Raw genomic sequence first — 18797 nt, forward strand, 5'->3', positions numbered from 1 at the left:
CAGTACCAGTATTTTTGGGCTGACTGAAACATTTGTAGACTGAATGCATCACAGCTTGAGCACAGGTTGTATATAACCTTATTGTCATGAACTAATCCAGAGCTTCCATGTGCTCTCATGGTTGTCTGCAGTACAATAACACAGGATTTTTTTTACATAGAGTCTGGTTGAATTTGGCCATGCAAGGTGTACTTTGGGATTTATTTCAATATTTTCAATTAATGGGTAAAACAAAACCTCACAGAAATGGTAGCTGTTGAGTTGGATTGCTCTGTCCTAGTTGGTTACTACCTGTAGGCCTAAGAAAGCAGCTACAAACCATCTAACTGAAGAGAATTACTTGTCAAGTCACAAAGAACGGGAAGAGAAAACTTAATACACCAATATGTTTCAAAGTATTACTGTTGCATGATATGGTATGTTATATTGAGCTGTGTTCACTAAATTAAAGAATAGCCATTACATAAATCAGCTCTGCAGCATACCTGGAAGCAGTGCAAGATTAATTTATTCTGATATGTTTCGGAAAAAAACAACCCTGAAATGGCTAAGTCATTTCAGATAAAAAAAATATATTTAGATAATAGGTAATTTCTTTCAACCTTCACGAGAAAGAAAGCAAGTTTCAGATTAAATGATCAATTTCCCTGCCTTTGGTTATTAAAATGTATTTTTCTTAATAAGTGTTGGAAGAAAAAGTGAGTAACTATATTTCAGTTTATTGCAGATGCACATAAGCCTAACAAAAACATCTTTGAAATAGTATCATCTATATCTAAAGCACAAGTGCAAGCAACAGTCAATCACATTTTCATTCCAAGGATTCTTGGATAGAAGACTTAATTGTTTGCTGATGAACAGAAATAAAGAGATTGTCATTTTAAAGAAAATCTTAGTTTATCACCAGCCTTGTTTTGAATTTGGATTTTTGTACTGTAATTCTGACACTGAATATTAGATCCAACCAGTATCTGAACATATAGCACAGGAAAATCTGTAAATATCATACTACAAATAGTAATAATATCAAGTCCTTTATGCCTTGATATGTGATTTGGATCAGATTAGAAGTTTTCTGGTGACATGTTTTTTTCTCAGAAAAGGCAGATATGTTGACATATTTTCATGGGTAAAGTACTTGTTCGAGTTAATGTTCAAGAAAACATGAAGTTGTGATGGGCTGCTTGCTTGTTGGGAGTCTGGGGCCACCTGGATGCATTCCTTGAGAAGGAAAGCAGCTGAAGAGCAAAGGGTTTGAGAGTAAAGTCAAAGCCTCCTGCTTTCATGTGACCTGGCCAGGAAGATTGGCAAGATGCGAATCCCAGCTCCCAGATTATGACCAGCAGTAAGACCCGGATGTCTGCAGACTCCCATTTCTACTTTTCAGTCAATTGGGACAGCACATTGAAAAACACAAATTAAGATCAGAAATGTTCTTTAGAATGTAGCATCAGTCCCTCCCATTACAAAGAGGAGTAGCTGGGACCATTGAGCTAAGAAGACCCTGCTGTAGTCCTTAAAATATTTCACTGAGTTGGCAATGTGTGATGAATAATTTTAATTAGCCAAAACCAGGCTAATATACGTAAACATCCTCTGTGTATCCCAGACATTTTACATTTTGCAAATTGTCTGCTTCTGCCAGTATGTCAACCTATCAGATAACAAAACTACCACATAAGGTAGTTCTGCTGTAAACTGAATGTTTTACTTTTCATCAAAGAAAGTTTAAAAAAACAGATGGAGAGTATAAGAGCTCATGGAAACCATTGTGATAATACATCTAACAGTTTCCTGAACAAGACTACACATCCTGTTGGATTGTCTGAACCCATCTGAGTAGACATATCCTGGATCCTCACCATTCTTTGCCCTTCAAATACCAATAAATCTAGGGAGGAAAGATATCCCTACAATACAGGATAATGCAGCTGTAGTTAGTGGAAAATCCTAGAACCTCCTTGATATGAAAACTGTGTACTTCAAATAAGTGCATTAGTGCATAGCACAAATATTTTTCCCTCCCAGTCATAACGTGGAAACTATTTAAACAGAAAACACTCTGAGCCTTTAAAACAGTTTGAATTCTGCATTATTTCTTATTATTTATCCCTTTGAGAAATTATACATTCTCATCTTTACTCAAAGACTTTCAACAGAGCAACTTCTCTCCAGCATGTACTATGGTCACGACCATTGCTGAGGTGACAATAGAAAATGATGTTGCAGCAGCATCATTTTGTGGTTTTTTTGAAATTTCCCCATGTATTTGTTGATCTCACTGTGTGTTAACTCTGTTGCTGGGTTAACACCATCCTAGCGTAGAAATAAAAACCTGCTATGTAATCTCTTATGCTTGATCCAATCAGTGTTATTTTAAGGTATGGTCAGAGGCACGAGATGTTTGTCTGCCAGTAAAGAACATGTTTTCACAAATATTCCAAAATAAAACAATGGAAAGGGTGAATCATAGAAGGCAATACTCCTCTTTTTCTTATTTTTCTGTTTTTGCTGCTGTTGTTGTTGTTTTTATTTGTTTTAGGGTTTTTTTTTCTGTGGCTATAAAAATCCAACACATATCACACAAAAGATATGCAGGAAGTTTGAAAGTAATAACAGTACAACCAAGTTTGTTTTGTCATCTGCAAAGATTAATGGGCGTAGTACACATGGCTGCTCAGAAGGGAGAGGGGACGGTTCAAGATTAGCACTGTTTCATTAATTCCATTTTTAGACTTTTTGCACTCACCTACAGTTGGCAGGCTTTTCTAAATAATGCTACCAGACTACAAAAAGGTGTAAAATGAAGAAAGGAGTGGTTCAATAAATAACTGAAGTCAACATTTACTGAATATAACATTACTTATGACACACAGTGTTTAGAGTATTTAATCAGGTCTCTTTTAAAAGCAATTGATATTCTTGGTAGTCTGTGCATAATGTTGTCAAGAGAGTTTGAAGGATGTTAACATTTCAATACTCTTGCCATTGATTTTTCTCTGCTTTCTTCACAACAAAAGTCAAAACGTGACCTCTTATTCCACTGAATTAGTTCCAGAGCACTTGGCATTATTGACCTCCTAATGAAAATTAATGGCAACTCTTTTGATTCAGGCTTTCAAGTAGGCACACCAAGCACATTTGAAAAACAGGCATGGTTATTTCTCATATTGAAGTGAAGTGACACACTATGAAGTAATGAAATGTACATTAATGCAACATTAAATTTGCAAATGTAAGTGCGCAGAATTCAAGAGACTTAAACTGCATTATCCGGAGTTGATGCTGCAAAGATTTAAGCTTGGCAATAATTTCAGACCTGGAGAGCCAAAGAGTTTTACAAGGCAAGTTACACATAGAACACTACAGCCTCAGGTCCTAAATTTATACTAAAAGTCTGGCAAGATTGAAATGTTTTTATTATGCAGCAGAGACAGTTGCACATTATCTTATGTATCTCCATGATTTTCTTTCCCCCTTTAAAGCTAGAGAAGAATGCAAATTCTTTTCAGTGACTTTTGTGTTCATGAGCTGCCACTGCAGCTGAGTGGATTTTCTTCATCCAGATTCTTACACAAATGTTTGTGCACAAACTGACTTCTGTGTATGGATATGGAGCCCTCCTTCCTTGCATCTGTGTAAATAAGGACTACTTCTACAGGAGGAAACAAGAAAGCTGAATGGATTCATATCTGGACATGGGGTGAAAGCTTACCTCTTTATCTAAACAGTTTCCTATTCTGGGAAAACTTTCCCAGAAATAACACCTGGGGAAATATCTGGGAAAGCTGGAAAAATAATGAATAAACTAACTTAATTTGTCTCTTTCCTTAGACAACAAAGACTATGATGCGTATCTATCTTATACCAAAGTGGATCCTGATCAGTGGAATCAAGAAACTGGAGAAGAAGAAAGATTTGCTCTTGAGATCCTACCAGATATGCTTGAAAAGCATTATGGATACAAGTTGTTCATCCCAGACAGAGATTTGATTCCCACAGGAAGTAAGTCATGTCCTTATTCTTGTGTGTTTTCTGAACAGCCAATGCAGTGATTGCAGTGATTGTTTGAGTCTCTTTTCTATACCTACTCCTTCAGAATACCATCTTTTTTCCCTTGTCTTAGAGGGTGGCAAAGATAAGCCAACATACTTAAAGTATATTTCCAAGATAAGAGGATTATTATTTAGTAATTGCATTATTCTGATTGAAGGTGAGATAGTGCAGAAAGGGTATTGCATAAATAACGGTAATGAAAGACTCACTTTTCCATTGTTTTTTGAGAGCTTGCATCTCTAAGAATGAATACAGAGTTTGTTTTTTTCAGTTCCTTAGAGATTGTTTGGAAAGATATCTGTAATTCTAAGTATTACAGAAATTAAGACACAAAAGGAAAAGTTGTGTTTGGACTAAGGCAATGGTTGACTAATAAAATTTTCAGCAGAGAAAAATAGTGAATTCTGTCAGTGGCCACCGCAGATAAATGTGTAGTGGATGTACTTGATCAGTCTCAGACACTGAAAATTAGAATTGATTGGTACAAGTAGATCTTTTTCATGTTTCTCTCACCTATTCGAGCAGAAGTACAGTAATGCTTTTCAAGTTGTAGTATTCTTCATAAGCTAACTGTAACCATATAGACAGCTACTAAGTTCAATATCTTTTTCTAAAGGTAATAAGGGATGCTTGGTATAGGAAAAGCTCAAACAGTCTTATGGATATTTTTTAAACCTACAGCAAACTAGATACTAATTTGCAGGAGACAACACTGTTGTGTGTGGTGGGGTCATGGAAACAAAAGCAGAATCTAAGCCTACCATGCACCACAGAGTATCATTTGAGTTTGAGACTGAGCTCCTAAAGCACATAGATGCTGCTCTGCTGTCTATCTGGGTGACTTTGCCTTTTTAAAATAAAAAAATCATAATGGACACAAATGTTTCAATACAGATAATGATACAAAACTACAACTCACGAACAAACACAATCCATAGCACAAGTGGGAGTAGATGTTTCTCAGGATCAAAGAATGCTTTAGGTTGGAAGGGGCCTCTGGAGATCACCTTGTTCAACCTCCCTGCTCAAGCAGGGCCTCATAGACCAGGTTGCCCAGGACCATGTTCTTCCAAGCCAGCCTGGCACATTTGCAAGTGATGTTTTTTCAGTGAGAACTTCTGGGAGCAGGGATTTGCCTCTGTTGTTTCTAGCAAGTCTGTGAGAGCAGACTGTTTTCTTAGATTGGTTTTTGAGCAGTTGTTTTGTTTTGTAGCCTACATTGAAGATGTGGCAAGATGTGTAGACCAAAGCAAGCGACTGATCATCGTCATGACTCCAAGTTATGTGGTAAGAAGAGGTTGGAGCATCTTTGAACTGGAAACAAGGCTTCGAAATATGTTAGTCACGGGAGAAATCAAAGTGATACTGATTGAATGCAGTGAACTACGAGGAGTTATGAACTACCAGGAGGTCGAGGCCCTAAAACATACCATCAAGCTCCTCACTGTCATTAAATGGCACGGACCAAAGTGCAACAAGTTGAATTCCAAGTTCTGGAAACGTTTACAGTACGAAATGCCTTTTAAGAGGATTGAACCCATCACAAATGAGCAGGTTTTAGATGTCAGTGAGCAGGGGCCCTTTGGGGAACTGCAGACAGTCTCCGCGATTTCCATGGCTGCTGCCACCTCTACTGCTCTTGCCACTGCCCATCCAGACCTGCGCTCCACCTTTCATAACACATATCACTCACAGATGCGCCAGAAACACTATTATCGAAGCTATGAATACGATGTACCTCCTGCCGGCACCCTGCCGCTTACCTCAATAGGTAACCAGCACACCTACTGCAACATCCCTATGACACTTATAAACGGGCAGCGGCCGCAGACAAAAACTAACAGGGAGCAGAACCCAGAAGAGGCTCACACAAACAGTGCCATACTGCCCCTCCTGCCACGGGAGACCAGTATATCCAGTGTCATCTGGTGACCGAGATGCAAGGGGCCATCGACCCCCTTGAATAGGAGTAGAGTCTGCAGTCTGGTGCCTGGAACTACATCCTCGACTGCTGCTGTTAAACATGCATTACAATCGATAACATACGAGGAAAAACAGGGTCTTGTACATATGTTTTTGCAATTTCTTTGTAGCATCAGTCTTCCTGTTTTACCCATGTCTCTTCTCATTCACATTTTTGACTTTGTTTTATATGTCATTAGAATTTGTATATTTACATTTTTTTAAAAGAAGAGACTGCTGTATAGATAGGAAACTTTTTTGCTTCATTAGTATAGTTTTAGTTTTTTTGTTTGTTCGTTTTTAACCTCTCTTGGGAATGCTTGGACAAAGCTATGTTGATATCAGAAGCACCATCCATTTTGTTGGCCTGCCTAGCCTGATTCCTGAAGGCCATGCCTGCTGCAGCTCACTTCTTTTGGAGAGTATTTGTTTTTAGAAGGACCCCATCCCTCATTGAGAGCTCCACTTTCATTTCTACTCCCGTAATGTGCACTGCTCCTCCCCTGCCCTTACAAAGACCCCAATTTGGGGTAACACTACAGTCTGATCATCTAACATGTAACTTGGTAGATACCTGCCAAACCACAGAATATACCCAATCTGTATTGGTTGCTTCACAGTAGTCACTACAGAGTGTGTAGAAACTAGAGCCGGTTTGTTTTTTGTTTTCTTGGGTTTGTTTTTTAATTATTATTTTATGAATGAGTTGATTGTATTCCTTTTATAAATATAAAAGCAAACCCTATTTTTAACACATTCTGGAAAAGTATCAATGTGGTTGTGGATTTTATTTTTCAAGCATTTATTTTTTTTCTTTTCCCCCTTTCAAAATCCTGCAAATGACGTCATTTGCAGATGTCAGGCAAGTAAGACAAGTGAGGCAATAGGCACTGAAGTGCAGAGAGTCCTGCTGATATGTACAGTGATGACTTCCAAACCAAAGGGGAATAAAAAGACAGTGTTGTAGACGGTTTGTCATTTTGTATTATAGAAAGTGTTATTTTCAAAAAAAGTAAGAGCAAAACATTATTTTGCTGTGGATTACAGAGTCCCCTTGTATTTTAATGTTCAAAAAAATTGTATTTGCTTTAAAATGCTATATTCAGGATTAAGAACTCTTCTTTCATTTGGTTTTAGCTTGTAACGATAAATAAAACTTTATTAATTTCAACATGATTTCAGTAAGAACTCAGGCAGAAAAAATGACATGATACCAGAAATATAATTGTTTTCAGAATAAACTTTATTTATACAAAATTAATATTTAAATCAGACCTGGAAGTATTAAAAAGAATTTATTCACTTTAATGAATAAATAAATTAGTTTTATTTTTATGTATGATTCTATCTTTGAGGAGTTGCAAATAATGCATGTACCATGGCTGACAGGGAAGAAAAAAACCCCACCACTGTGTTTACATCCGGACATCTTTAAGACCAAGCACCTTGCTCATATTTATGTTTTAAATAATGGAAAAGTTCTTTCTGGTTTTAGAAAGAGAGAAGAGTGGTGCAGCTCTCCAACATATTCAGGCTAAGCTCTCTGCTAGTCCCTCCTAGCAGAAGCAGAAGTAGAGTTGCTGGCTGCAGCACACTGTCATGTAGTCATGGGTCTGATTTACCCTGGCAGAAATGTAACTGGTGTCCTGGCAAACAGGCCTTATGGTCTATTTATGTAATTAATTAGCTTTAGGTATTTTTATGGCAGCTGAATGATATTGGCCAATATAATGAATGTGTGGGGTTTGTTCATCCTGATTGTCACAACGAGAAAAGTATAGCTTATAATATTTTGGTCTTCTTGATGAGAAGTGAGCGAGGCAACTGCAGTTTGGGGGATGTTTGTGGGAGTAATCCAGAACTGACAGTGTGGGAGGAAATGACTATGCTCCTGTTGTGAAAGTCAAGAAATCTCAGTATCTGCATGAGAAGCTAATAGACCTTTGAGATGTGCACTGATTTTTATTTGCTAGAAATGTTTATTTCTCCACGATTTTGCTCAAGCCCTTTTCTACAATCTGTTCTTTATTATGGTGTCTCTGTCTGGACATGTGCCAAACATCCACAAAATGGAAATGAAGCTGCCAAGTCAGATAAAATTTTAAGAGACTTTTGCACATTTGGTTATTTTCATAGTGTAAGAAAACTATTATTTATTTGCTCTTACAGACACCTGTCAAGCACTGATGGGATTTTCCTTCATTCATCTGGTTGCCAAATACCCCAATATCCTCTGAAAGCAATGCATTATTGTTTTCGCCTTTCCCTCGCCTTTCTATGCCCTGGGGTAAAGATTGGGATGTGGAATAAATGTAGGATTTAATTATTTGACCACAGTTACTTTCAGACAATTGCTAGGTGTTTTCTTAGCCACATTGGAAGTACTTTTATGTTATTCTATTTTTAGTGTAGATTTAAGCACTTTGAAAAGCATGATTCAGGGATTGACAGATATTATTTGATATTCACACTACTTAAAAAAAGTTTTTCTTATAGTGCTTTCTCATAATCTCAAATATAAGAAAAACAAACAAACAAACAAAAAAAGAAATAAAAGGAGAAGCTGTCTATGGCTTTAGAAAAATTCCTCCTTAGTATTCCTCTTCTGTGAACAGCTCGATGTGGGGAACAGGGAAAGAAACTGTTGTGTGCTCACGTGCTCTTTCTTGGACAAAAATTCTATTGGAACGCAAAATAAAATGGACAAAAAAACCCCAAAACAAAACCAACAAAAACTGTCATTGCCCTAGTGCTTAGGCTCCATCATTTTAGGTGAAAGTATTCCAGTTTCTGACAATGCAGCCTGAACTGTGCATGCAATAGCCACATATAAGGTTTAGCCATAAGCAAATAGCACTTTATTTTGAAAACTGCACAGTGTGATGATCAGAAAAACTTACTCTGCCTGGTCAGTAACTTTGGGTCTGTATGCGGTTTCTATGCACGTGAATTATCCAAGTGTGGTGCTCCATCTTTATAAGACTCTCTCTAATCAGGGTAGTCTTTGTTATAAAACTAAAGGACTTTGTTGCACAACTTGTGTAAATTCAGTATATAGGCTCTCCAGACAGCATTTATAGCTGGACAGAAACGGGAGACTGTATAGTATGCAGCTAATTATTTTGAAGGCAAAGTGTGTTGCTGGGTCAGACTCTGTTCTCAGTTGCAGCAGCATGATTTGAGAGTAAATCTAATAAAGTTGAATGAGTGCAAGATTGATTCCTGTGGGAGAGGAAAATTGGAAAAGCAAAGAGAAAAGGAATTCATATTTGCAGTTGGGACAAGCTGAAATCTTGGCTGCAAGGAAAGCAGCAGCAAATGTCTTCTGAATTTTAGTAGAGACCCAGTTCTCACCTGGCAGCCAACATCAAACACTTTCAATATGATCTGGTTCAGAGCTAAATACTGTTAGGCTTAGATGCAAACTAAGATTTTTCTATTACTGCACAGCTGTGAAAACCATGTGTGTGTTACATAATGGGTGATAATCAGCTTCAAAATAATTGGAAAGCTTGTTATACCCAACTGATAAAAATTCACGAATTTTTATTTGGATATTGAGCATTAATGACACATTTAAATTATAGATAAAGCAGTGAGATTTGGGGAAAACTGGCCTGGTAAACAGGATTTCTTCATTTTTAAATTAAAAAAAAAATTAGAGAGAAAAAAAAGAAGAAGAAAATGTCAAGCTAGCAAGCCTAAGGAAAGTTTAATTAAAATCCAAAGAAGAAAAAAAATCACAGCAGTAAAGTAAGTTCAAAAATAAAAAGAGGCCAATGGAGAATAAAGAGCAAAATACCCACCTGCTTTTTGACTGTATTGTGGTTTCTTTTGTCATGCAAAGCTCTGTACTCTGGCTGACCTACATCAAGCAACTGGCTTTTTTGGAGGCCATCCAGATAGACCAGCAACACAAATATGTCCCTGTACATCTAGTACGCTTCTGAATGATTTTTTTACTTGTTGATAGTTTAGCACAGAGAGATTTTTGTTTGCCTTCTATTGTGATAAAGAGGATGGCAGAAATCTGCCAGTGCTAAAAAAATCTCCGTAACAGACTTAGGTTATTATCTAGAGTAACTATGTTCCTTAACACCCACCCGTTATCTGATTTGCTGTTATTAGAACACTTTTTTAACCCAGTTCTCAGCTGAGAAATAGATTAATGTTGCTGGCAACAGAAAAAATGTAAGCAATCTCATAACAACAAGTCTCCTTGTATAATGAATGCTGCAAGTTCCCTTGCATTTTTTTTTCGTATAAACACATCTCCTGACCTCCTAAATAGCCCACTGAGTGGAGGCTAAAGAACACCATTGTGTCTTTTAATTTCAAATTCATTTAATTTAGTATGGACACTGAGCTGTTGTTTTTGATGTAATTTTCCTGGGCTATTTTCCATTGGCTCTGGCTATATCCTCCAAGAAGATGTGTTGGCAGCATCACACTTCTCCACATACCCTTGACTTGATGTTTCAAAACTCAGAGCCGTTGCCCTGGGGAGCAAAATTGATAGAAATATTTCAGCTGTTAAGAGTTTTCCTATGCCTAATGTTTGTTTAGCTTCTGCTTAAGACAAAGTTAAATCTTTGTTCTGGATTAATAAGCTCTGTGGGTAGAAGGCCTAGAGTCCACAGGGTCATGAAGCAGTCAAAGAAGAAATTACAAAGGCAGGTCTGATACCTTCTTTGGAAAACATAGAAATTCTGGAGCTGTTCAGATTACTAAAAAAATTAGTACATTTTGATTGAGGGCTCTTAAAGGGAAGTATTTAGCTTGTAATTACAAACAGCCTCATTTCAAAAGCTTATTACCATTCTTACAGTAAATATACAATACCTTAAATAACATAATTTCAGAAACATTTAATAGTCAATTAAAAATATTTTTATTTGGGGGGATTAAAAGCAACGTGATTGTCTACAATCTAAATGTTAAATAAAATAGATTATCTAGTACTGATCTTACGGGAACTACAAACATTGCTGGGTCACTAGCATTGGAAAAACAATTTGAAGTAAAATTTGAGAGCTAAGAATTTGATGAGGATTTTATTGACATTTTTATAAAGACATGTCTCTTAACCATCAAAATATGACAAAAGGAACACACAAATTATTAAAAAAATAAAAATTATGAGCTTTTTAACCTTCTCTTTCTCTCTTTATCAAATATCAGCTCTTCTTAAAAATACAAAATTATTCAGGAAAAATTAATTCTTATCAAGCCCATACTCTCAAACACACTCAGTGACAGATAAAGAAGTGCAAGCCAGAGGGAGGGGCTCCACTGCATTGCTGTGACTGAGAAGTTCCACAATGGGGAGAACATGTGTGCCTGTGCACAGAGAAGGAGAGCCCAGGCCCCTTTGGCCTCGTGTTTTGTTACTCCTATGTCAGGTGGGTGCAGAAGGAGCCATAGACTCAAATATCACCACTGCCCTACATGTTATAGGCAGCACACAGGGAAGGTGGGTAGTAAGTCTTGATGTTAATGACAGCAAACTTGAGAACTATTAGATGTCGAGGATACTCTATTGCAAAGCAGCCGGAAGAGCGGAAACAGCTCTGAAACTGTTTTTCACTTGTTCCACGTGCAAAGTAAAAGGCAGCATTGAGCAGAGAAAGAGGTCAGCTTACTGGGTTAGTGTGCAATCCACTAACAGGAAATTCCCATCTCAATCAGCTAACACCACACCTGAGCACTCTCACAGAAATTTCCATCCTATCCTATCCTATCCTATCCTATCCTATCCTATCCTATCCTATCCTATCCTATCCTATCCATCTACCTGGCAGACTGCATTAGAAGTAAAAGCACTCAAAGCTTGCCGTGAGCCCTCAGGATGAGCTACACATGAAAACTCCTTGCAGAGATGTTTAGGGTGACTAGATGTCTTCTCTCCTAAGAAGAAACTTACAAGAGCAAAGTTTTGATTTGTAAAAAGTTCGGGGTTTTTTTTTGTTCTCAGCACACCGTTTTTTCAAATCCACTTAGAATGCTCATATGGAGCAACATCTTGATACTATTCTGACCCTCTTTGAGGTAAAAAGAAAGTCTTGACAATGTCAGTTATTAGCTCAAAATACACCATTAAGCTGCAGAGTCTGCATACACACTTGAAAAACCAAAATAAATAAAGAAAAGCAAATTAGCAATGCAATTACTAAAACTATTTAAACCTGGTTTTAGAAATTTCTTTTTCAGGGAAGATTGTTTTCTCCTGATGTTTTGTAGGAAGTTATGTAAGAGACTTTTAAAAATTTTCTCTCCATTCTTTGCATGGCAGGTAAATCACAGAGAGATTTGTTTAGGAAATCCCACTCTTCATTGTAAGTTTAAAACTCAGGTGGCAATGAATTTGCAGACATAGAAGAAGTTGTTTCCCAGAGTTAATACCCTCTGGTGAACAGCTCACTGCAGCCCTAATTGAGTTCTTAGGAACATTTCAGTAGAAAATGTAAACAATTAGTGTCATATGTTTACCTTCAGCATCACATTAGAACATTGTACATTTATCTTCTTAAGACCCAGGCAACTTCAAATGGAACAATTATGTAAATACAAAGCAGTGAGGAGAACAGCGACACAACTGTCTCTCCACCTATCTTAGCAAAATAGTTCAATGACATCAGGCTCCTTCTCTGAGATCACTAACCTATGCCTACCTCAGCAAAATACATGAATCTGCAAAATGTGCACATATCCAGGAAAAAATTGTTGCAATAAGCACTCTCAAATCTGTTATACCACAAAAAGCACTTTATGCAATTTTATTCCTATACATATGTATTTTAACTTGTAATCATTTAATCATAGAACCATAAAACAAAATAAAATATGTAGCACTCTCATAAAAAAATCAAGAAAGTCCCAAAAATCTGGGTTTATTCATAGGATGACATTTCCCATGTGCTTTAAGAAGATGATGAACTTGTAACCAGTCCATTGCTAGGGGCACTATGACACAGGTACAGAGCTAGGGATGACACAGGGTGAGTGACACAGGGTGGGAGAAGTATAGACAAGATGTTTGCTGGTCATGTCATGACCAGGTAGGTGTACTCAACTAGTTCTCATTTAGTCCTGCTGTCACGGGAGATTACGGATGTCTTTTGGCTGTAGGTCACTAAATAACCGAATTTACCAGGTACTTCCTTCACCACCTGTTTGCTACTTGAAGCTATTTGTTAGAGGTAGGAAACATGTTTTTCTAGGTCATAGAGTCTACCTGAATCTATGTGAATATCTGCCAGAGTTCCTATCTGTAAATAATTAGTGTCAGCACAGTTCACCTCATATTTTCTCCTCTTCCCTTTTCACTCTTCTAAACAAAAGAGATTGTGAACAGCTGTCAGGGCCATATCACAAATACCATTCCTACACTTTTTTTTTAAATTGTTATTATTGTTAGGTGTTTGAAGAGTGAGAAGCATTGGCAAAGACTCTATCTGCTTGAAATGACACTTGCCAAGTTGTTCTTTAGGGAATGTTGAAGAAAATTCCCCGTTTAGTCACCTTGGGCACCTTACCTGCTATACTACTTTCAAGATCCCCTCAAACACCAATCTAGAGCATAAGGGGTTGGAGACAGACTGACATGCACATGCTTATAAATTTCAAGAATATTTTCATTACATGTAGTTCCTTGAATTGTGTTCTTGTTTGTTGTGCTTTGCTTTGCTTTATTTTAATTTTCTTTATTTCATAAGGACACATCAGGACTGAGATACTATTGCACTACATTAGTTTAGTGGTGGCATAGCCATATTAGAATGGAGTGGAAGTACAGAGAACAGGAGTAAAGTAGTCATAAACTAGGCTGAAATCTCCTACCTGTGCACAGAGCAGCTGGATCTCCTTAGCTCCCAGTTCAGTCAGTTCTCCACTTCACAGGCAATCCAGCAAAGAGGTTTTGTAAGGGAAGATGATGCTTTCAGGTGCCATTACAAATGCAGTCTCAGGCATAGTGAGTCTGATGTCACATTCTCACTGAGCAATGAGCCTTCTTTGAAAAACCTGAAGTTCCCTTCTCATTTCAACCTTCTGATTGCTATCTATTAGCTTTTTAAGGTTCTCCAAAGACTCAAATAATAAAATAAAATAAAATATTTTAAAACGTTTTAAAATATTTTAAAATAACGGTGAATCTATGTAAATGTAGGAAATCATCACTGATTGTTTTAAATAGCTGACAAGAACACAGATATCTGCCCCTTTTTCCTGTAACTCTTCCTGTTCTTCTGCTCTAGAGAGTCATCGGCTGTAACTTATTTTATGTGCCCCATAAAAATATGATCTAAGGGGTTTTTTATTATATTAGTCAGCAAAATCATAAATAGTTTAATCTAATATCTTCATCATAAATGTTTGCAGATTTTTAATGGTCTTTATTTTATATCTGTTCAGCAGCTAATAAAGTTCAAGTCAGCAGCTGCCCAGTGCTGGGCAGTGGTAAAGCAGCCAACAGAGTTAGTGAGTCAAGGATGCTAAAAGACAAAATATAATCTTAGCTCGTACAGTAAAATGGAGTTAAATTATCCTTCCAACATTGCATCTAGATATCCACTGCTGTGACTCACAGTAATTTTGAGTGGCACATCAATTTTGCAAGAACAGTGCACTATTAATTCTGTGCAGCTACCAATGCCGTGTTGCTATTCATAATATATAAGCTTAAGCATATGTACCATTTAATAAGTAAATATTTTTATCAGCATCCTGCACTTTCTTCAGATAACAAGAAAACAAAAAGACCAAAAAGATCTTTAAAAGAAAGAATATGTGTCTAGTTGCAATACTAGAAGAAAAATGTCACCGCCTTCTCTTTCACAAAAAAAGCTGCAAAAGTAATACAAATAAAGAAACAAAAGTCTGTGGAAAATTGTTTGATTCTAATGTCAGCTGCGGCATCTTTTTTACCAGCTAGAATTTGTCTAGCAGATTTAATTTCTTTTAATTTTATTCTGTTACTTTAACCATGTCAGGAGAAGCTGACTGCCCTTAAGCAGAGTGCACAACACAACTCAAGCAATAAGAGTCCTTTCTTGGAAACACAGTGTTTAAAGTTAATAGCTGGATAAGCATCTTGATTAAGCACTTTGTTAATAAAGCTCTCAGCTGGCCTTCCGTAATCCTGAGAACCACCACAGTAGAAATGCTCTGTAGCTCCTATTGAATACATTCGCATAAAATGAATATGTAAATGTATACTTACTATCTTTTAATCATTTTGCATTGATAGAATGAAACAAGGAAGTGCCATGCTAGGTTTTGGGACCTTTCATCTTAATTTGCTTAATAGTTTGTAAAAGTAAAAAATATTTCTACTGAAATCAGCAGAATTAACGTTGTGTATAACTGGTGCAAAAAAAGGAGCAGAATCAGGCCGAGAATTTCTGAACATAAATTTTTGTCTATTCTACAATTTAATTGAAGATTCAGCATCACTGCCTTTTCCAGGTGTCCATTACTATTGCCATATAAACCATAGATTAACATATGCATTCTTGTCAAGGTTTTCTTTAAGGCTACAGATATGACTATAAACTGGACAATATGTCTCTTCATATACTTTGTTCAAAATCAGTTAAAATAGAAGCACTAAAATTAAGTAGAAATACATCAATCTATATTTATGCCTACTGTATATTAAATATTTTACCTAAAGAGATTAACTTATATTTATTTTTTAAAAAATTAAATGGGTCATAGCTGAAAGGAACTGCATTTTTGTAGTAATACTATGCTTATGCTGAGAAGCAAGAGGGTCGTGATCAAAATATTACCTAGTTTCAGGGTATGTTACTTTAAAAAGAACATGTTTTATGTTATCCTAACTTTTGGAAAATTCACCAAGCCTGGTACAGAAAGAAATGAACAACTTATTGTAATAACATATTAAAAAATTTTGTATTTTCATCAATTTTTGTTCTTATGGGAAAAAATACATCACTCATTAAATATGAATGCTGCACATGTTAGCAATAGAAATATTGATTTTTGTAACTTTGATTGCACTTGCCTTAACTTTTCCACACATATAAACAAACACAAATAACACACAGAGGGAAAAAAAGAGGATTAAGGGAAATAAAACCCACAAAAGTAGGCAAGTTTTAGATTATTTAATGAATAATGACACATGAGCATATTCAGTAGAATCCTTGTAAAGAGCACATGATGCTGTAGGTTCGTTAAAGCACAAGGTGTACTTTGTCTAGATTAAAAAAAAAAAAAACAACCACAAAACCAACCAAACAAAAAAAAACTTTTGGTGTGACTTTGCTTTAGGTTTAAAAAAGGTTGGATGTTTAAAAAAAAATCTTTATTACTTGCATATGAATATTTTTGTATAATAATATATGAAGAAGGTTTTAAAACAAAACAAAAAACCCTACTTGCTTTATAGTGTGCAAATTTTAGAGAAAAATAAACAGGGTATGTGTCCAGTTTGTAAAACAATGTTCTCCTTTCAAGATTACTCTTTCACTGGCTAAATGCAAGGTTATGACAACTTGAAATACTTTTTTTGTGAACTGACAAAGAAAAAATAAAGCAATGTGAATAATTTGCGTATGCAAACTTTTTTTAGAAGAAATTGTTGCTAGTAGCAATACAAATTTAACAGTGTGATAGGGAAGGCTTTGAAGATTCCAGTTCAGTGATTTGAGGAGAAGGACATACTGAGCCAGAGCATACGCACTGGATAAGCTGGCACAGCTCCACTGGAGGCAATGGAGCTGCTCCAGTTACACCAGCTGAGAATCTGACCTTTTGCTTAAGAATACTCTTAACAGTAAATATCCCTGCATCAATATTTTCTTTCTTGTTGTTTCCTCTTGTTCTGCTGTTTTATTTCTTAAGGATATTTACTTTAGGATATATGTATTTTTTTATGTATACTCTTTTTTCTTAAAAACACAATGGATTATGGATATACTCATAGTGAACCAGATAGTGCAGTCTCATAACTCTCCGAGGGAAAGGTTCTCTGTGTGTGTGTGGGAGTGGCACACACGTGTTTGATTTATTACAGCATTGCTCAAGTTTTATGACAGTTTAGCTCCACTGGAACCATAGGGTGACAGAGGAATAGAGTAACATAGCAGGGAATAACTTTTGGTAGTGTGTGTGTGTGGTGTGTGTGAGCAGCATGGAAGACCCTAATACAGGAACTAGGGGAACAGAAGTAGCTCATATCACAGCAATGTTGCCATTGCATAAATGAAAGCTAGCAAGGAAATGTCAAAGAACGCATTACTGAAAACCTGGATGAATTCTTTTCCTTTTTAAGTTTGCTGAATATGACATCATGCCTGGGTCAGGACAAATTCCATCCTTGGTTTTCTGAACGAACTGTAAACTCTGTGGTTCTCTTCTAAACTGCAGTGATATAAATCAGGAATGTCATTATCCAAGACAATGGGTTTATACTCACGTGATACCAGTCAAGTGAACTGAAATCAGCTTCTTTTTGGTTTCCCTGTCAAGACCCTCACCTTCTCAAGTTTTTAAACACTCAAGAAACACTTAACTTGTTTACACTCTTCCATTATTTTTTAAAGTTGTGTATCCCCTCAGATACCAGGGGAGTTGCTCCAAATTTGAACCTCTGGGACACAAAAATTTTGGGCCTTGCAATAAGAGACAGGCATCAGTGCACAGCAACTCGTACAAAGGTTGATTTTATGCCATAGCAAGAGCTTAAGTTGTCAAAAAGGCTGGTGATCTTCTAGCTCCAGAAACCCAGGCCATAGACCACCATGTGTCTCTGTAGCTCATAAGTATCACAAGACTTTTAAGACATGACAACTGAATCGGTTTACCTGCAGCAACTCATATTTAAATGTATTTTTAATATAACCACTGTATTTTGCACTTGCAGTCTGGAGCCTGGAGTCAAGATGAACTATATTACAAAATAATGTTTCTACAGACAGTCACCTTTTTGATCTTGGAAGCTACCTGCTTCATCTACTTCTCATAAGATTTTTATCTTTGCTGTACAAAATATCAGTAAGATCATATGAATAAATGATCATGGTTTCACCAATATCAACACAGTTCATTGGCCTGGTGTGGTGGCAGGAAATGCATTTAGCATTCAGTTAGACATCATAAGAGTCATGATTACTCAACTACCAGCATGTGACATGCACAGAAATATGGTATCCACTGTAAATTCAAAAAATATTTATGTATATTTAGTTACATTTTTTAAATATTGCTATTTAACAGACATTAATAAAAAAAAATTGAAGAACGCAATGCTCTATTTGCATTACTCTGCTTCCCTTGCAATTCTTAGACACATGACTGAGACAAGTACAAATGCAGAAGTATCATTAATTACTGGTATTCCTTCCCAAAATCATGCATGTGTGAACAGACTGGGAAGCCACATAGGGCTGCATGCTTGAAGAGAGACAATTACAGGAAAAAGTAAGTAAACAAGAAGATTGCTTGAAGAGCACTGGAATCTTGGTTCCAAAAAAAAAAAAAAGAGAGAGAGCGAAAAAGAGAGACAAACAAACAAAAAGACAGAGAAAAAGCACCAACAAGCACCAATGCTGATCAAAATATTTAGAGTACATCTGGACAGCTTTCTTGCATTCTACTGACCTGTACCATGTAGAGTTACTCTTTTAATCAATTGCTTTGATTGATTAGGTTTAATTTTCCCTCTCTTTATGAGTACTTATTTCCCCTTTGTGTTTTCCACTACATGAGGTTTTTTTATTTGGGAGGGTTTTTTTCCTCAGATTTACTCTATT

General features: G+C 36.5%; 1 protein-coding gene across 1 annotated transcript in view; it reads left to right on the top strand.

Moving 5' to 3' along the window:
* IL1RAPL1 (interleukin 1 receptor accessory protein like 1) overlaps positions 1-18291 on the top strand; it is a 693374-nt gene extending 675083 nt beyond the window's left edge. The window contains exons 12-13 of the mRNA XM_064645616.1: positions 3835-4005; positions 5270-18291. Of these exons, the coding sequence (XP_064501686.1) occupies positions 3835-4005; positions 5270-5988 (890 nt within the window). The 3' untranslated portion in view covers positions 5989-18291. The remainder of the gene's footprint in view (positions 1-3834; positions 4006-5269) is intronic.
* Positions 18292-18797: the final 506 nt, after the last annotated feature.

The sequence above is a fragment of the Pseudopipra pipra genome, chromosome 2 (assembly GCF_036250125.1).
Source record: "Pseudopipra pipra isolate bDixPip1 chromosome 2, bDixPip1.hap1, whole genome shotgun sequence".
NCBI classification, from domain to species: domain Eukaryota; kingdom Metazoa; phylum Chordata; class Aves; order Passeriformes; family Pipridae; genus Pseudopipra; species Pseudopipra pipra.